This window comes from Equus przewalskii, chromosome 5, assembly GCF_037783145.1.
Source record: "Equus przewalskii isolate Varuska chromosome 5, EquPr2, whole genome shotgun sequence".
NCBI lineage: Eukaryota > Metazoa > Chordata > Mammalia > Perissodactyla > Equidae > Equus > Equus przewalskii.
In genome coordinates this window covers 18,410,245-18,431,762 of record NC_091835.1, presented here as the reverse complement: position 1 = coordinate 18,431,762, position 21,518 = coordinate 18,410,245, and the positions used below count along the sequence as shown (strand labels likewise).

Genomic DNA, 21,518 nt, shown 5'->3' with positions numbered 1-21,518 from the left:
AAAGATTTTCATTATGTATACACATTAATTTTTGAGAACATGTCACAATAATTACTCTTATCAAAACGAAAACACCAAAATGGAACATGTTCTAACTCATGCAGGGTAGGATTACTGGTAATTTTTGTTTGCTTCTTTATTCTCTTCTGCATTTTCTAAAATTTATATATATTGCTTTTATAATTAGAAAATAATATTTACAAAATATAGTTCTTATCAATATATTTGTGATTCCTTTAAAACTATTTGGGTGACAGTAAGGGAACTATTTTATGCTTCTTCCATGTCTTACAATTCTGTTTTCCCACCGGTGCTTTTCAAATGGTAGGCACCGAGGAAGAAGTCTGCTTGTTCAAGAAGCACCTGATCATGGAGCTCCCCAAATCTGCCAAAAGCAGAAAATATTGAATTTGAGTTTCCTAATATAACGACTTTATTCTTTCAGCATCTCTTCCCCTCTTCATTCGTCTTGGTCTGGGAGGCCACATTATGACATACTGCAGAATAATACAGAATCAGCCAACCCTGGTTTATAAATGCCTCTGCTCTAATAAGCTGTTTGGGTAAGTTACTTAGCTTTTCCGAGTCTCAGTTTCCTCATCTCTACAGGGTATATTATAGCACCTACCTTACATGGCTGTTGTAAGGATTAGATGAGGTAATATATATGTAATGGCATTTTATAGTTCTCTAAGTGTGGCTGTCTTCCCTTACTGGGGCAGAATTCTACTAGTCCTCCTTGACTATTATCTCTGCAACCTAAACACTGCTAACAAAATGATAGTCCTTAACCATGGTTCTCATGTTTTATTCATAGGCAGCAAGAGAATATGACAGGACAAACAGTGAATTAACTCTGCCACTACCCTGATATGACCATTATTAAGCCATTTATTTCTCTAATTATAAAACCCAGCATGATTAGAGCACCACCAAATTCTCTTCTAGTTTTAAAAATCCTAAGGTTTGATGCTTTTACTCTGGTTCAACAGGTCAAATTCCTTTGATTCTGAACTTATTTTAGATGAACACTTACATTACCTTATATAGGATGGAAATTTTATGTGCTAAAGGTTTGTGAAATATTTCATGAACTTATAAAAAGAAACACTGTACAAAGCACTGTATGTACATTATAAGGAAGAATTTAACTATAAAATTGTACCCCAAACAACTGGAAAACATTCAGTGAAATTGGAAGATGGATTAAAAAAAATCAACGCAAATATATAACGGGCTTATCCAATAAATATTAAGTAGATTACTTTAAAAAGCTAGCTTTAATCATTTAAAAATTTTTTCCCTCATATTTCATTACTTTATGTAGCAGTAACTTGATTCTCCTTATCATGATTCTTTTTAAAGAATTATTATTTTAGTAGGTAGGATGGTGTCTTCAATTTGGAAGGCGACTTTGAGATCAGCTGGTCTGTTCCCTTTATTTTACAGATGTGAAAATTGAGGTATGATAGGTGAAATGACTGGCTTGCTTGCAATCACAAATAACTAATTGCAATCATGGCTAGGATCATGATTTTATGACTCAATTACATTATTATTAACAGTATTGCTCCCCACATAAAACAAAGTAGAATTTGTAGGAAAATATCATATTGATTTCTCATTTTATATTATGATAATCTCACAGAAAAGAAAATTAAATTTTAGGCAACTCTGTGATCCACATATTCTGCTGTGCCTGATTATCTAAAATCTACCTTCTCCAAATTCAAGCATAACATTCATCATGTTTTTAACTCTATACCTTACACACTGCTGGAAAAAGAAACCCACTCTTAGATGTCAGAGAAAAATACAGGATGAGGAAAAGGGAATAAAGTTCCCTGGAGTCATTTCTGTTGGTACTTCTCACCTGGTATATCTCTTCCTTTCTATTTTTTTCTATTTTCCTGGATATAGAAATGGAGCTGCATATCAGGGATTAGTTGTGGAGGTTTTTTTCTTTCATCTTTCTATGACATTATATCTGCTCTTATGACTGCAACTATGGGTCTGTAATTCCTTCCACAATATCCTTCAGGCCTGGAATTTTAGAAAGCTAACATGGTGCATACACCATATATTGTGCAATACTCCCAGTGGAGTGTGGGGGCAATATCCCATAATCAAACAAATTAGTATTTCTGAAGTAACAAAATCGTTGACTATTTACACTAAATGGGATAAATGCTATGAATGAATTCATAGGGGTTAGGCAGCCCAATGAGTCCTTAAAAACAAACAAACAAACCCTTTTAGTTTTCAGAGCTTTATGGATTTTGGATTTGCAGATAAAGGGCTATGGATTTATATAATTTCTTCGTGGCTAGGTTCCTCAATCTCTTTCTTCAGTTCTGACTTTTTTCCTATGCTCTCATCTACTTCCAACTGACTTGCTGTCATCTCAAACTTAACGTGCCTAAAATGAAAATTATCTTTATTCTTCTTTCAAGATATTCCTGTCAATGCTATCACAATTTCCCCATTATCAATATCTAAAATTATCTTTTAAGCTCCCTTCTCAATTTTATTAGTACTATTTCGTTTATGGTAGTTGCATGTAGCCTTTTCTTTGTATTACCACCGACACCATTAGAGTTCAAGTCCCTATCTTAAGGCAGTAGTATGGTAATACAGATTTCTATCTACAAAAGTGTTATGCTGTAAAATATCACCTTATAATAAAAATTTCATACTTATAATTTCACCTTATAAAAGTTCAGACATCTCTCTACAGAAATATTTCTAGGTACCATGATGGCTCACAAAAAGCTGAATCTACGCAAACTGTGATTTAGTTTAGAAGTGCAAAGCTTATCAAGCTTGGCCAAATATGATCCTACTTCCAAAAGGATACCTGTCAGTGGTGGGAGAAGCTTCCCTGTAGCAGGCCTTCGGCCAGATGATATCAGGCAAAGAGCACTTGATCCTATTCTTACACTGTAATATTTTTATCTGATTCCATACATGATACTTCTTATGTACATGTTTAAATAACTGCTAAAGGTAGATTTTATTTAACATGAAAAACATAAAGAGTGGAGTTAGGTTCTTGACAGACAAATAGGTCCAAGGTCCTATAAAAGGACGTTATTCTAGTTAAATGGTTCTGAACTTCTGGTCTAAGGGTTTTCTAAATTGGGTTTGTAATCACCCAGGGGTGAATGCATGTTCCTGGGTCTATGCGAGAGAGAGTAAGCAAGAAACTGGCAGAAGAAAAGCAAAGATGTACTAGAATTACTTAAACGAAGTCCACAGGGTCTAGAGCTAAGCAGTAAGACAGCATTCTGTAAAAGGATGTGATGTATATCATGATTACATAAAAAATTTCCTTTGGAAATTTCCATTGTGAATATCACAAAATATCTGAGAAATATTCCTTCTGGATTCCTTTGAGGAGGGATTATAGTCTTGACGAAATTAACACGATCTTTGATTTTGAGGCATTTCCACTTCATTTCATAGACTGGTTTGCAACCTTGTGACTAGGACTCTGTAGCCTTGAGAAGTTACTTCTCTTCAAACTTGTTAATAGCCTTTTCTTTTTAGCAAACTGTCACACACCACCCCAAAAATACCAATATTGCCTTGTTAGCAATTATTAGATAAAAGAGAGATGATATAAACTATAGTCTATAAAGCTCTTTATCACATGCTAATGGCAGAAAATGAACTTAAAGAATTCATGAGCTAAGTAACAATTTAACTCTAAGGATTAGCATTTCCTGAAACAATATTTGAGTTTTACACTGTCATATATAATTTTGCTATTGTAGTCAGTGGGGTACACATTTAACTTTCCCCACCGAGTTTGTATTAATGGCAAAGGCTATCAGCTATAACTGCATATCAGCATTCTTAATCAATACCCAAGATCATGATACAACCTGACGGTGGAAATGTGCCTCACATACTAACATCAGCTAAGGCTGGGTTCAACAATATTTTATGGAATGATTAAAAAACTTTTTTTAATTGCTGCATTTCTTCACTTTTTCTAAATATGAAAAGATTTTATTCATTTATTAGAATAAACAGTTGAATACTTTTTCAAACTACACAGGCTGCCCTATCCCAACCCCATTCCAAGGGATTCTGCCATTGTTGGTGTAGAGCTTAGGGCTGTGAAGTCAATGAAATCCTACAGCGGAAGATGGGCAGATGCAAGATGGGAAGATGGTAAAACATTTGTTTTATTCACAATACAAGTAATATGAAAGCCACCTGTGAGGTCAAAGTGAATAAATATCTATATATTACTGTTAGAGAAGTGCTTTCCACGGCCTAAACTTCCTTTTTTATGACATTACTTAGTTGGATAACCTCCAGCTGATAAAAGCTCAGCAAAAGATCAAAAGCAGAAATAAAAGATGTAAAGCTACTCATATCATAACTGCTATATTTAAAAACAAAAACCAAAAAGAAATGTAGTCTGAGAAGTTTTTATGTTCTACAAGATATAATATATTAAGTATTATTAAAACAGATTGAAAAATCTGATTCTGTCTTTGCAATAATCCAACATTTGGAAGTCTTAAAGATGGGCGTCAGAGGGACCACTTGAGACCTTAATGTGATCAATGGTCACTGTGCACTGACAGGTGACACATAAAGTAAGAGGCACTAGCCATTGACTCAGTCACTATTGGGGGGTACTGGGGGAGGGAGAGAAAGGAAAGGGCAGGCAAAGCTGCACTGAGAACTGGTTATGCTCCTATCTACAGAAGGGCAAAATATGCAGGAATGTTTCTGTGGGGAGATGTGGGTCAAGGAGGAAAGAAAGCTGTACTGGAGCCATCTGGAACCCTGCCCAAGAGACTGCCCAGGAGGGCAATGACATTCTAGCAGAGAATCTGGATGCAGTAATTTCTGAACTGAGATTGTATGTACTATATAAAATGTCTGGAGGACTTTTTATTACCCCAAAATGACGGATCAAAAAAATCATAGGCCACCTGAGTTTGTATCTTGTATCAAAGAAATAAGTTATCTCACTGAATACATTTTAAAAGGACAGTAGGAGGTCAAAATTAAAGTTGATTTTTATGATTTGATCAACCCATGAGTTCTAATTTTGTGAGTATGGCTACATAGTTGAATTAACAAAGTAACCATAAATCTGTAAAACAATGCATTTTAGGAGCTTTATATATTTAAAGTTTTCCCATTCTCTTACCTCTTTACTTCCTGTGAATTCAGTGTTTACCATATTTGAGGTATAAATATCCTCAAAAGAAGATAAGTTAATAAAGAAAAGCCCAAACCAGTTCTCTTTCAGAGAATTTTTTTGTTTGCTCACCTTTGGACAAGTGATTTCAGTCTGCTGGATCATGATGAGAGCTGAAGCTATGAGAGCTCCTTGCCTCACATAGTTCACAGGGTCATTTGTCATTGGTTCTAGCAAATTAATTGCTTCCTAAAAGTATTAAAAAAAGACTTTAAATAAAGTTGATATAGCTGGATTTTCAAATTAGTTACCGTCATTCTAAGTCAATATTTTCATCTAACATCGTAATAACAAGTTAATTTAAGACTACTTGGATGCACTAGTTCAGAACTGAGTAGGCTTTAAGTTTCAATATAATTGATGGTAAATGAAAAGAAAGCTTATAGATCATGAGTGTTCCTGTCTTGAGGTAAAAGAGTTCAAAAAGAAAGCAAGAGAAAATGAGACTAGTGTTTCATAAGCATGTATTATTTTCCAGGCCCAGCAGTGGGTATTTTATATATGTTATCCCACATAATCTTCTTAATCCTTAAAAAAAAACCCAATACCACATAACAATCTTTATAAAGAAAGAAAGTGAGAGCTAAAAAGGTTAAGTAATTTGCTCAATTTTATGAAAAAGAATCCTTGGTTAAATAAGTTTGGGAGTTCTTGCATACTATATATCACCTCGTCTTGCAGATTTAAAATGTATACAGCATATCAAAGACTCTAGAAATGTACATAACAAAAGCTCCAGAAAGCCTTATTAAAGAAACCACTTGAACATTGTTTATGTTAGCATTTGTCCACTGTATTTGACCAAAAACTCTTTTGTTGTTATGCCCCACATAACTTCTATTAACACTCTGCAGGAGCTTGCTAAGTGTCACTTTATAACATCCCTTATAAGGTGCTTAGGTAGGTATAAATCTGGAGGAAGAGCAACGGGTTTACAAAATTATCAAACTTATTTTTTTAATACAGTACAGCCAGCCCTCCATATCCATGGGTTCCAAATAGGGGATTCAACCAACTGGGAATCGAAAGGCTTACAATGGTTGCGTTTGTACTAAACAAGTAGACTTGTTTTTCCTTCTCATTCCCTAAAGAATACAGTATAACAACTATTTGCATAACATTTACACTGCATTAAGTATTATAAGTAATCTAAAGATGATTTAAAGTTGGAGCTGACCCCATGGCCAAGTGGTTGAGTTCGTGCACTCCGCTTCAGACGCCTGGGGTTTTGCTGGGTCAGATCCTGGGCACAGACATGGCACCGCTCATCAAGCCATGCTGAGGCGGTGTCCCACATGCCACAACTAGAGGGACCCACAACTAAAAATATACAACTATGTGCCATGGGGCTTTGGGGAGAAAAAGGAAAAATAAAATCTTTAAAGTCTAAGGGAGGATGTGTGCAGGTTATATGCAAATACTATGTCATTTTATATAACGGACTTGAGCATTTGCAGATTTTGGTATCTGTGGGGGGTTCTGGAACCAAACCCTCTCCAATACTGAGGGACGACTCTCGTGTCATTTCTCAAATATCCTTTGTTCCAAGGCCAAGGAAAGGAAGAATAAATTGAATCCCTTTGTGGGGAAAATTACTTCAGATTTCTTTACATGTGGATTTATTTATTTTTAAAAATCAGACCTATTAACAGAGAATACACATACCAGATGAGTGTATTCTTTCTCCTCACTTCACTGAAAAATGCAGTGACATTGTACGAAAGAGTAAGTTTTTCAAACATTACTCATATTGTCAATATTGTTTATGAAGTAGTCATGATAAAAATATAACGAAACTTTCAATTTATAAGTTAAAAGACCCTAACTTGGCCTTTGAGGCATGTGATATAACATCAAAGACATATTTTAGAATAAACATGTTTCAGGTTTTTAAGAAACAAAATTAATTAAAGCATCAAACCTCAGTCAAATAGATATTGATATGCAAACCATACAAACTATTTAGAAATAAAGCAGACTTGTTTAGTATGAGTAATAAAGATTTTTCATTGAATTAAGTTGTCAGATGCTGTGTCTCAAAGAACATTTGCTCCTAGATATAATATTAAGTTTAGAATAATCTGGAAAGAAAAAAAAATCTAATTTACACTTAACTTATGAGGCTTGACATAAATGTCTACTAAAGACCTGAGGGAGAAAATACTTAGTAAAACATCCAGCTATATTCTTTCCTTTGCTTACAGGATAGATGTGTCCCAGAAAAAAAATGAAGGCCAATTTCTATAAACTGCATTTTATATACCCAATGACATTTTTAATAAAACTGAAGATAACATTTCGCGTATAAGAAATTCACTCTCCAAAGAAATGAAAACATTTTAAAAAGAAGACTCTGTGAATACAGAAACCATGTCCAACTTGTTCATCATATCCTTGAGTGCTCTTCCCCCCATCATTCATTTGACTGACATTTACTGAAAGTCTACCAGGTGCCAGGTCTGACTTGGGTTCTAGCAGTGAACCTTCTGTTCTCAGGGACCCTACATTTCAGTGGAAAGGAGACAGACAATAAACAAACAGGTGCAAAAATATGTCAGGTGGTGACAACTGCTATGAAAAAAAAAATAAAGCAGGGTAAGGAGACAGAATGAGAATATATCGGAAGAAATGTCTCTCATAAATTTTTACACAATTCTTGCCACATGTACTGAAAACGCCTGTTTTAATTCCTAGCTTCAATTATGTTTTATGTGACTAGAAAAAGTTACTTGTATCCAATACTAATACACTTTATTAGAGAAAAAGTCAAGCAAATTAAAATTTAATTCCTGGGATCAATCAATTAACTAATAACTATGTTTTATTTTAGTTTGGACAAGAGATGATAAAAAAGTGACTCCTCTCTGATGGAAAGACACTGGGATCATAACCATGTTCTTTGTCTTTCTCTGACTCTCTCTCTCTCTCTCTCTCTGTCTCTCTCTCTCACACACACACACACACACACACACACACACACACACGTACGCATGCCTGCAAGTGCGTGCTCTGTTAAAAGAAAAGTTCACCTTTTGGAGAGGTGGCCAAAGTGTGTGTGTGCTATGAAAGGCAAAATGTGATCATTATGTTATTGCTGTGAATAAATAATACTTGTTATTTAAGTAACAGTGCATTTCTTTATGAATCTCATGATGAATTATGTTTTCAAATCATCAACTTGCCTAGCCCAACTCTTTATTTTGTCACATTTGAGGTATTAAGAAATATCAGATTACCTATTATGTTCATGAGGAGAAAACAGGTAAATGAGCAGTTAAGTGATTTGCTTAAAACAAAAAAGAGAATCAAACTGAGTTGATTTTGGTCTCAGACAAGAACTTTGATTTCCACAATACTAATTATGCAAATTAAACATGTAAAATGACCAGAGCAGTTAAAGAACAAAAAAATTTTATCTTCTTGACATTTGCAAACCACATATCAGATAAGGGGTTAAAATCCAAAATATACAAAGAACTCATACAGCTCAACAACAAAAAAACCAACAATCCAATTAGAAAATGGGCAAAAGATTTGAACAGAGATTTCTCCAAAGAAGATATACAGATGGCCAACAGGCATATGAAAAGATGCTCAACATCATTAGCTATCAGGGAAATGCAAATCAAAACTACAGTGAGGTGTCACCTCACTCCGGTCAGAATGGCTATAATTAACAAGACAGGAAACAACAAATGTTGGAGAGGGTGTGGAGAGAAGGGAATCCTTGTTCACTGCTGGTGGCAGTGCAAACTGGTGCAGTCACTATGGAAAGCAGTTTGGAGTATCCTCAGAAAATTAAGGCTAGATCTACCATATGATCCAGCTATTCCACTGCTGGGTATTTATCCAAAGAACTTGAAAACACAAAGGCATAAAGACACCTGCACCTCTATGTTCATTGCAGCATTATACACAATAGCCAAGACATGGAAGCAACCTAGGTGCCCATCAAGGGACAAATGGATAAAGAAGATGTGGTATTTATACACGATGGAATACTACTCAGCCGTAAGAAATGACGAAATCAGGCCATTTGTGACAACATGGATGGACCTTGAGGGTATTATGCTGAGTGAAATAAGTCAGAGGGAGAAAGTCAAATACCATATGATCTCACTCATAAGTAGAAGATAAAAACGACAAAAAAAAACCAAACACACACATGGCATTGGAGATTGGACTGGTGGTTACCATTGGGGAAGGGGGGAGGGCAAAAGGGGTGATTAGGGTCACATGTGAGGGGATGCACCATAATTAGTGTTTGGGTGGTGAACATGACGTAATGTATACAGAATTCGAAATATGATGTACATCCGAAAAAAATAAGAATTAAAAAAAAAAGAAAGAAAGAAAAAATTTTATCTTCTTTTTTAAAAGAAATCAATGCTTTCAAAAGGAAATTCAACAGCATTGTTTTCATTATGGCCATCCATGCAGCATGGTGGTTTGTTCCTGAATGGCTTTGAGCAATCCAGCACAGTAAGTAAGGAAGTTCTGGGAAGGCTTGTGAGGCAAGTTAAGTCTCACAGATCACTCTACCCTTGTATTTTTACAGCTGTTACATAAACTTTTCTTTGAGGGAAAACAGTCTGGTGCCAGGAAAGAAGTGACCCCACTGGTTTTGGACTTTACCTTGTTTCCTGTACCAGCACAGCAGATGCCCAGGGCCATTGCAGCTCCATACCGCACGTGAGGATTGTAACTCTCCGACAACAATGAAACCACGCTGGGGCACTGTTCAGGGGTTCTGGTAAGAAACAGAGTAAGTGAAGACAGCATCATAGGTAACATATTTTAAATCAAGATGGAAGAATTTTAACCAATTATTTTTAAGTTAGGAAAAACAAAGTTATATTTAATACAGATGTTGCAGAAGTAAAAATCTCCCACAGAATTCTAATTGTTGATATTAGAAATCTATCTTCAATATTCAGAGAACACATGCAAAGAAAGAGGTACGTATCAGTGATTCCTCAACGAGAGTTCTGCATTACAGCATGATCAGTCATTCCCTCGGGCCTCCTCCATAGTGGGAAATAACCATGGTGGGGGGAAGGCACACACTACTCCACATCCATTCTTATATTTCCTGCTTACCCTGTTTCGTTTCAGAAGACAAAATCATTTAGAGAGACTCTAGGATGTTTCCAAAGCTGCATGAAAGATTTAAATCTTGCAATATTACTTGGTTGAATATTAAACTGGTAAATAAGTCTTGGTAATGAGGAAATTCTGATTTTTTTTGTCTTTAGCAATTATTTTTGTGTTGATAAGCAACAGAGAAATTGTTCTTCTCTCATCCTCTTCATATTTTCAGTAAAGAAAAAAACAGGACAATCTTGACAAATGAAGTACCTGATACCTCATTTTTAAAAGACTATCCTGTTAGGGGCTGGCCCCATGGCCGAGTGGTTAAGTTCATGCCCTCCACTGCAGGCGGCCCAGTGTTTCGTTGGTTCAAATCCTGGGCGCGGACATGGCACTGCTCATCAAACCACACTGAGGCAGCGTCCCACATGCCACAACTAGAAGGACCCACAACGAAGAATATACAACTATGTACTGGGGGGCTTTGGGGAGAAAAAGGAAAAAAATAAAAAAATCTTAAAAAAAAAAAAAAAGACTATCCTGTTACAGTGGTTACCCTCGAGGGGCAGCAGGATAGGGGTAGTAACTAGAAGAGGGTGTAAGGGGAGTTTCTGGAAGGCTGCTAATGATCTTGAACTGGGTGTGGGTTACACAGGTGTGTTCAGTTGTGAAAATTCATCAAGTTGTAGGCTAATGACTGTGCATGTTTTTCAATGTACATTACACTTCAATAAAAACTTTTAAAAAAAGACTACATATATTACATTTTAAAGTCGTGGGTTTTTAAAAATATCCCGATGTAAATGAAAGCAGTTATTATCTACAGATCAATTCAAATCTTTAATTTTATGTTGGAATTGTCTTCTAGCCTCAAACTCCAGTGAGTGGTAAATTCAAATTTCAAATGGAGTAGAGACAAGTTTAAGAAAACTGGAAAAGTGGAATTTTGCTACAAGGGAAGGTTGGATTATTTCGCCTCCATCGCTCTTTCTTGAAAAGGTTCTCAGTTTGACTAAGCTTCCTAGTATGAATAATTTGGACATAATACTGAAGGCAACAAGATGGAAAAATAGTCTGATATTGTGGAAAAAAGTAATGTAGTAGGAAACAGAAGATCTGGATTCTATTCTTAGCTTTGCTAATTTCTTTCTTTCTTTCTTTTTTATTTTGTTGAGGAAGATTCGCCCTGAGCTAACATCTATGCCAATCTTCCTCTATTTTGTATGTGGGTCACCACCACAGCATAGCTGATGAGTGGTGTGGGTCCACAGCCAGGATCCAAACCTGTGAACCTGGGCCCATTTGAAGTGGAGAGCACTGAACTTAACCACTAGGCCACGGAGCTGGCCCCTGCTAATTTCTTAGTACAAGACATTAGGCAAGTCACTTGAATTTTCTTTTCTGTAATTAGACTATTTTGCAGGAGTAATATAAAAAACAAATGAGCAAATAACTGAAAATATGGTAACAACATACATGCTTTCAGTTAATGCACAATGATAAATAACATTAAGTTATATAAGAGGGGGCCGGCCCTGTGGCCAAATGGTTAAGTTTGTACACTCCTCTTCAGTGGCCCAGGGTTTTGCTGGTCCAGATCCTGGGCTTGGACATGGCACTGCTCATCAAGCCATGCTGAGGTGGCGTCCCACATGCCACAACTAGAAGGACCCACTACTAAAAATATATAACTAATGTACTGGGGGGCTTTGGGGAGAAGAAGGAAAAATAAAATCTTAAAAAAAAAAAGTTGTGTAAGAGAAACCAAAAACCTGTGATGTAGTTCCTGTTTGATCTCTATAAATAGATGGGATAATTCAGACAAGGTTCAATTAATCAAACACTCTGGGGTCCATTTCCACAGCTGAAAAAAGGAGGAATGAGACCAGAAGTTCCCTAAAGTCTATTCTACTTATCAATTCTATGGCTTTTAAAAATGAACCAGTCATCAATGGTCTCAAATCAATGTTCATTATTACAGGACATTTCTTCAATGAGAAGTATTCCTATGGAATTTAAGGTGATATTACACCTAAGAGATTATTGGAGAGTTAGTCTGCAACTTACAGTTGACAGTACCATCATTTAACTTTTATTTTTCAGTCCTATTAGGCTGAGAATTTAAAGCTCTGTCCATAATTTGCTACCCAATTCCTCTGAGAAACTCAAGCATTTTGTCACCTAATTAATAACAAATAAAACCACTCAAGACTGTACATGTCTCAAGAGCCAAGGGCTGAGACTGTCTTCTGTATTTTTTATTTCCAATCAATTATTAGCACAGTGTTAGGTACTAAAGATAAAATAATTTTTATTACTTAGTAAATCTCAGAGGGAGCCAAACTAAATTTATATTTAGAGACTTAACCAACAAGTATTTTCTACTAGGTTCGAGGCCTAATGGTTAACCATTGGGAAAAATATCAAGCCCTTCCCTGTTCCCCTTTCCCCTTAAATTTATAATTCAGTTAGAAAATAAAAAACAGGGAGAGTTAGCAAGTACCTGTGACTATTACTTCATAAGGGCTAAGTGAGTGTCTTTTAATTTTATGTGCTTTGAAGTTCTCAGTAGGGAGATCAAATAGAGGGCTAGGGAAGGACCATTTTAAAAATGAAACACACACTGAACAAGGTAACTAAGTTCTGATGTGTTGTTTCAATATAATTCCTTGGCTGGTAGCTAACAGGCACCTTGCCCACATTACTATTCGTACAAATCATCAACAGAGCAGGAATTGTGCAAGGGCATATGCACAAGTCACTGCCATATCATCCGACCATAAACTGCACACGTGAATTCCTTTCTTTCGACAAACTGGCTATTAGCTGTTCTTCATTTATTGAATATTTTGTGCAACCTCAACAGTAAATCATGTTAATAAATCAAGATGCTTTTAAGAATATAGTATCTTTTTTCTAATCTATCTTCATTAGAGAAGGAAAAATACAGCAATATGTATATACAGGCAGAAACACTGTTCTAAGCACATGGAGTCCATCACAGTGGGATGGCCATAAACTTTAGGGTAGTCCCTTGGCAGAATTATGAATTTATAATTCTCATTAGGTAAGTGCCACAGCAGTAACATAATGACACAGGAATTAAGACTATATCCTGTTTAACTCTCTTGTAGTCCCTACCAACAAGCTCCATACAGAAAGGAATAAAGGGAATCCTCCTAAAGTGCGTGTCCTCCCACCAAGACCACTCATCCACACACCCAGGAAATTCAGATCTTTAATCATTCTATTCCCTCACTCCTCATATCTAATCTGCCACCAAGTCAAAAGAAATCCTTAAATCTTGTTTTTGTTTCCATTGCCTGTTTCAGGCCCTGATGATCTCTCACTGGAAATAATACAGTGATTCCATAAATGATCTCTCTGCCTCCTTTTCCTCTCGTCTTCAGTTTGCTGTGGTAGAGAGAACATGGGATGGAATCAGAAAGACCTGGATTCCAACTGTGGTGCAGCCATTTATTAATAGAGTGACAATCACTAAATCTCTCCAAGCCTTAACTGCTTTATCCATAAAACAGTATCTGCTCCACTTTATTCACGCTGGGGAGAGTTGGTGGTGTGGTAGAGTAGAATACTATACTAGAATCACTGAAATCTAGATGCATAACCAGAAATTGCCTTTGGATCAGAACCAGGAATCTGGCTACTAGTATGCTGTAGTTTGGGTTTTTTTTTTTAAAAAAACAGGTAAGGTAACTCATGCCCCAAAGGTCATTCAAAACAATATAAAGCAAGTTGGATATTAAACCTAGAAAGCTGGTTATATTCACAGTTCTGATCTCCAGATTTCCTAATTTTTTAGGGAATTAATGGCACACAGAACACTTATTCACTTGCCCCTCAGCTGCAGCAAGGGGAGGAGATTCCAGGGAAAACTGACTCATAGCAAAGAATTTATCCTAAATGTATCTTAAAACTTCATTTACTTGTATGAGCCCTATTTGTTGAAAAAAGTATTTTATTTAGAATAGGACATTAACAATTTCGTGAAGTTTAGAAAAAATTGTGCCTGGGAACATAAATACTGGGAGCCTAATGCAGAGCTTTACCTAGTTGATTACCATGAAGACTGACTCGGGTTGTGAGGCCTATAAACTCAAAGCACATAAACAATTCTTATAAGTTTCTCAATCTAATAACAGTTCCAACTCTCACATTCTTCAGAAAAGTGTTAAGACAAGGAATAACAAATTCTTTAATAAATTAGCTTAGACATTCAATCTCTACAAGATTATAATAAAACCATAATATTCTATGTTTACTCCTGTTTTTCAGCAGGCAGCTCTAAAAGGACACAAGAATCTTTCTAAGTAATGACGGGAATGCAAACATTCACTGAGAGCATAACTTCTGCACACTAATCTTTATCCAAACATATATACATACATAGTGTGCATATATATATAAATAAAACATTTTTAAAATAACAGTTAATAAATGATAAAATGATATCATCATTTTGCAACTTGGAATGAATTCATGGACCTCAGCATAACTATCATGAATAGAGAAATAACTGAACCTTATGTGTACTGCCAGCTCTGCCTCCAAAAAAAAAAAAAAGAGAGAGAGAGAGAAGAGAGAAAAAATTGAACATGAATGTGACCAAGCCTCTGGATTCAACTATCAATTTACAGGAAATATAAAAGACCAAAAAACTGCATTCTATTACACGTAGGGATGCAATCAGCAAAATCCATACTGGGGGAAACTTGACAGTATTAACGACCTGGCTCCTTCAACAAATAAACTGCAAGGAATAAAAAAAAAAAGAGAGAGATGCCAGGCAAGAGAGAACCTACAAAGAGAGAACCTACAAATTAGAAGAAAATACACCAAATCTTTAATAATAGTCCATTAAGCTTTCTTCCAGTTTTTTAAGATAATTCTGACACTCCTTAAATCTTAGCTTTTCTATATAAACATTTCTCTCTCTCTCTCTCTCTCTCTTAGATAATGTCACAAAATAATTCCTGTAGCTTGGATCAGTATTTATAACCAAGTATTTAAATGACTAATCCCTGATCAGCAATAAGTGCTCATCTCTATGTCTCCATGAACATATTTAGAAAAACAAACGTCTAGAAATGGTCAAGTCACATGAAAAAAAGTGGATTTCGCTTTATTGGGTGGGGGGAAGTAGAGAGGAAGGAATTCACTATGTGGGAAACCATTTTATTAGCACAGAATGTGTTACCTTTGATTTAGCTTTTTCACATATTTATGTTTTGATATCTTGTATATTTACTCAGATAATTACAAATCTGCTAGCTGCATTTGTTTTCAACAATGGGGCTATAAGTTGTGGGAATTTTGACTTTTCTTTTTTGTAAATTTTAATTTTTTTGGTGAGGAAGATTGGCCCTGCTAATATCTGTTGCCCATCTTCCTCTTTTTTGTGTGTGTGCTTAAGGAAGACCGTCCCTGAGCTAACATCTGTGCCAATCTTCCTCTATTTTATATGTGGGACACTGCCACAGCATGGCTTGATGAATGGTGTGTAGGTCCACACCCAGGATCTGAACCTGCAAATCCCAGGTCACCAAAGCAGAGCGTGGAGTTAACCACCATGCCACCGGACTGGTCCTTCTGCAACTTTTCTTGCTCTCCTTTATTTTATTTTTTGGCTAGTTTATAAAAATAATACATAAAAAGAGAATACTCTTAGAGGTTAAGAGGGGGACAGATTTTTTTTTTGAATTTTGTTTTCATGACAAAATAAAAGAGATGCATAAAATATTCATTATCATGAAAATAACTGAAAGAAAACAGTTTTGTTTTCCAAACATACTTTTGTCCCATGAAACTCTATATCCAAAGCTACTGTTATTTGTAGGTTTTTAGTTTATCAGTTTAATATTTAGTGAATATCTGTCTACTACATGTAAAGTACCATAAGGAAAACAAAAAAACCACACAGATCCTGCCCTAAACGTTACATACTTAGTCCTCCCTTTAATCATTCTATCATCTCACTGGACTTCAGAAAACTAGAAACTAGTATAGCTTCAGACAAGCTTTTGTTGTATTTCCAAACAGATTAATTTCTTTCAGGTGCTGACAAAATGAGGTGAAAATATCCCAAAGAGGTGAGAAGAAAGTAGATTCATAAGAATTATACAAAGAAATTGCTATCACCAAAATACAAAATATGGCTGTTAAAAATCTCAGATTGCATTCCGGGACCTAGAGAAATCTGAAATATTCAAGTTTATAGCATTATTAGCACATCCTTCACCCCTTATAAATTAGCAAACCAAGAAAAATTTTGCAGTGTGAGTGGGCTGTCATCAACTGGTAGATGATTAAAGATTTTACTGGTATTTCCTTGATTTTATAAAAATGAGCACAAGTATATTTTGATTCTCAGAAAGTTTAATTCATTTCTGATATTTAAATAAGGTCCTGATGATAAAAGTCCACTTCTAATAGCTTATATAGTGGTTACTGATGAATTGTAGAGTTAAACAAATCTACACCAAAGATATTTAGGTACTTTATGATCATCAACTATAATTCCAGGTATAAAAATTCTTTTGATTAAAGGACATTGTCATTTCATGACATCAATTCACACGAAATTGTAGTTCTGTGTTTCAATCTGCTTGGCAGTTCCCTGGAGGACCAGTGCAATAGCCTGTCCTCGTTTCATCCAGGGCTGGAGCAACTTCCCAGGGGACATTTGCTGAAACCATCTGAAACCAAAAATACTGGCCATAGCAGCCTGGGGCAAGGGATAGCAGTCTAGACAGGCAATAAACAGACTGAAAAGCCTGGAAAGGAAGAGGCTGGAAAGGGAGATATATGGGGCAACAAGGGCTTTTAAAAGTTCCCAGGGATGGCAGGGGAATTGAGAAGACCACATGCACGCTCAGGGTTGGACGCATGCTCAGGAAAGGCCTGAGAAGACCCTAAGCTTTCACCTCAGGTTTTGCACAAGCAGGAAGCAAAGGCTAAGGCAGAGCAGTAAACAACCTGGCTGAGCACTGGAGCGTCCCAACACAGCCAATCTCCACAGACTGGGAGAGTATTTTTTCTTTCTTTTTTCTTTTCTTTTCTTGGCTCCAGGCATTTAAGGAAACTCTGTCAAAACACTAGGTGACTACTAAGCTAATGGGACAGAGACTTCAGTGGCCATACATGAGAAAGAATACAGACTTATAAAACTACTTCAGAAAAGTCACTGAACAAACAACAACAATCCACAATAAGCAGCAATAATAAACCCTTGGAAGGGGGGAGAATCTGATTTCCTGAGTTGCCACTCTATAATATTCAAAATGTCCAGTTTTCAACAAAAAATTATGAGGCATGCAAAGAACTTAGAAAGTACAGCCCATTCACAGGAAAAAAAGAAATTAATAGAAACAGTCCCTTTGGGAGCCTAGGGACTGGACTTTAAAAAAAACTGTCTTTGAAATATACTCAAAGAGCTAAAGGAAACCATGAGCAAATAACTAAAGGAAATAGGAGAACAATGTATTACCAAATCAAGAACATCAATAAGGAAGTAAAAATTATAAAAATAAACCAAATAGAAATTCTGGAACTGAAAAGTACAATAAATAAAATGAAAAATTCACTGAAAGGGGTTCAATAGCAGAACTGAGCAAGCAGAAGAAAGAATCAAGTTAGGTTAATTGACAATATTAAGTTAGGTTAACTGAGAATTAAAGTTAGGTTAACTGAGATTATCCAGTCTGAGGAGCAGAAAGAGAAAAGAATGAAGAAAAATGAACACAGCCTAAGAGACCTGGGGGACACCATCAAACATACCAACATATACACAATGGGAGTCCCAGGAGGAGAGGAAAGGGAGAGAGGGGCAGAAAAAAATTTGAAAATATAATGGCCAAAAACTTCCTAAATTTTGATCAAAGACTAGAAACTTAAACTCCAAGTAGAATAAAATTAAAGAGATCAGTGAACGAAAAAGACAAAGACTACAATCTAGTAGGAGACAGGTGACAAACAATAAATGATAAAGTAAGTAAAAAGGTAAAGTACCAAGGAGAACAAAAACAGTAAATCAAGATAAGGGGTATTGGAAGAACCAAGAGAGGAGGGCATCTAGCAGTATTAACTAGGGTAGTCAGGTTAGGCTTCAATGACAACAATGATAACACCTTATTCCCAGAGACAGGAAGGCAGTGAGGAAGCAAGCCAAGTGGTTAGCTGGAGGAGGAGTGTATTAGGTAGAGGAAACAACTCATGCAAAGACCCTACGGTGGAACAATGCCTGGCATGTTTGAGGAGCAGCAAGGAGACCAACGGTTTGAGGGTAGTGAAGAAGGGAAAGAGTAGCTGAAAACAGGCCAGAGCATGCAGGGCTTTATAGGAACTTTGGCTTTTACTATGAGTGAAATGAAGGGCCATCAGAAGATTCTGAGCAAAGGAATGACATGATTTGACTTCTTTAAAAAGAATCATTTTGATTATTCTATTGAGAAGAGCGTGCAAAGGTAGAAGAAAGAGGGCCAGTTAAGAAGTGATGGTGACTCAGATAAAGTGACAGTAGTGGATGTGGGGGAAAAAGGTTTGAATTTGGTATATACACTGAAGGTAGGACCAACGAGATTTCCTGATGGATAAAATGTAGGACGTTAGAGAAAGACGGGAAGGACGCAACTGCCTTTAACTGAGATTAAGAAACCAATAGAGCAGATCTGGAGGAAATGAGCAGAAGTTCCGTTTTGGACATTTTGAGTTTGAGATGTTTTTATCTAAGGGAAATATCAAGTCGGTAACTGATCATAAGAGTCTGGAGTTTGAAGGAAAGGTCTAGGATACAGATATAAATTTGAGAGTTTCAATACTGTCATGCATTGCTTAACGACAGAGATATGTTCTGAGAAATGAGTTGTTAGGTGATTTTGTCATTGTGCAAACATGACAGAGGGTACTTACACAAACACAGATGGTACTACACACCTAGGCTATATGATACTAATCTAACGGGACCACCACTTATACCTGGTCTGTTGCTGGCTGAAACACTGTTAGGCAGTGAGTGCATGACTGTATATAGATAATGTTTAAAGCCATAAATGTGTATGAGATCATCAAGTGAAGAGAGGGTGGAGAAGAGATCCAGAAATGAGTCCCAGAGGAGCCCTAATTTTAGGAGGTTGAGGAGATGAAACAGAACAAGTAAAGGAGACTAAGAAGGAACAGTATGTGAGGTAGGAGAGAATCCAATAGAGTGAGGTCTAGTGGAAGCCAAGTGAAGAAACTATTTTAAGGAAAGGGAAATGATCAACTGGGTCAAATGCTGCTGTGAAGTAGATAGAGTAGGTTATATCACCTTCTTTTTATAAATGCAGAAATTAAAGCTCAGAGAAAGTGGTTTGTCTAAGGTCTCCTAACCCTTAGGTCTCACTTCCTGACCACAGAACCACAAACATTAAGCTGGAAACAGAGTTTCAGGAGCTTTCTTCAACAAGTTGATGGAAGCCAGGAGAGTAAATGGAGGAAGAAAATGAAAAGGAAGATAAAGTCAATAGATTCTAGGGAAAATCTGCAGATAAAGAGGGTAGAATAAGAGTAAGAAAAGATTCCATAAGAAAGAAAAAGAACCAGCATGGGGTGTTGCTGAAGCCAAGAAAAGATAGAAGTTTTAAGAGAAATTCTTAGTCAACATGCCAAACATTGCACAAATCAACAACTGGTGTTAACCAGTGACTTTCTAAGAGTTGTTTTAGTAGAATGTTAGGGAGAAAAATCTGATTATAAGGGTTATAGACTGGGCGGGTGATAAGAAGAGAAAAAGTAGGTACTTCTTTAAAGAAGTTTGATGATGAAAGAAAGAGACTTAAGGGATAAGGAACGGTGTTACTTTTTTATGAACTGGAAACCTGAGCATGTCTGCAAGAAAGAAGTTAGTGCTGAGGAATTAAATATTCAAGGCACGGATTCTCTGTGCAAAAAATGTTTTATTCAGCAAGACTGCAAAGAATAGGGGCCGGCCCCGTAGCCAAGGCGTTAAGTTCTCGCGCTCCGCTTCGGTGGTCCAGGGTTTCACCGGTACGGATCCTGGGCGCGGACATGGCACCACTCATCAGGCCATGCTGAGGCAGCATCCCACATGCCACAACTAGAAGAACCCACAACTAAAAGTATACAACTATCTCTTGGGGGAATTTGGGGAGAAAAAGCAAAAAAAAAAAAAAAAAAAGACTGCAAAGAATATAATAAAGAGATAAAGAGTTGGGATCAAGAACTTAAATGGAAATTAGCTGTGGAAAGGAGGAATGACAACATGATCCCAAAGAAGGATAGCATGGATGAAAAGAACAATAATTTGAAAGGGTGAAAGAGTTTTCAGATTGGTCTAAGTCATTAAAATCAGAGGTAAATTTAGTCATTAGGGGAGAGTGAGTGAAGGAGTAGAAGGAGAACAGATAAAGTTTAGAATAGCTATTCTTATGGTTTTAGCTCTTTCACTGATCTCGTCAAAGAGAAGAACAAGAAAGAAATTAAAAAAAAAAAAGAGGGGCTGGCCCCGTGGCCAAGTAGGTAAGCTCGCCCGCTCCACTTCGGCGGCCCAGGGTTTCACTGGTTCGGATCCTGGGCACAGACATGGCACCGCTCATCAGGCCACGCTGAGGCGGCATCCCACATGCCACAACTAGAAGGACCCACAACTAGACAAATATATACACACACACACACACACACACACACACACACACACACACACAGAGCTATGTACCGGGGGGGCTTTGGGGAGAAAAAGGAAAAATAAAATCTTAAAAAATAAATAAATAAATACAGCCAAGAAATATTTGAGCTGTGCTGTGGGCCTCGTTGAAATAAGCTAGTCTTAGTTCTACCATGTCTGTATTATAATTATCAATACACTTGTTTGCACCCCCCCAGAGGACTGTAAATTACACAGGGGTAGAAAATGCTTATCTTGTTCATCCGCTATATCTCCACCAGCAAAAGAAACTCAATGAATACTTCACAAATGAATGAATATGTAATGGACACAATCTACATATTGTTAAAAATTCCTTAATAGTTAGTGTTTGATAGGTATTATGACTGAGAGGTAAAAAAAAAAAAATGTCCTTGGCTGATATTTAAGTTGTCTCCTTAGACCTATAAAAGATATTAGACTGCCCTTTTAAGTCAAGGATAAAATCTGTTCAATAAATTAAAAAGGCATCAAGGATAA

The 21,518-nt window shown here is 36.5% G+C and overlaps 1 protein-coding gene across 2 annotated transcripts in view; it reads right to left on the bottom strand.

Moving 5' to 3' along the window:
• Nucleotides 1–21,518, bottom strand: part of PSMD1 (proteasome 26S subunit, non-ATPase 1) — a 96,955-nt gene that overhangs the window by 18,497 nt on the left and 56,940 nt on the right. For both annotated transcript variants that reach the window (XM_008530052.2, XM_008530053.2), the window contains exons 17-18: nt 9,863–9,977; nt 5,300–5,416 (exon numbers count right to left, since the gene is read on the bottom strand). In XM_008530052.2, the coding sequence (XP_008528274.1) occupies nt 5,300–5,416; nt 9,863–9,977 (232 nt within the window). The remainder of the gene's footprint in view (nt 1–5,299; nt 5,417–9,862; nt 9,978–21,518) is intronic.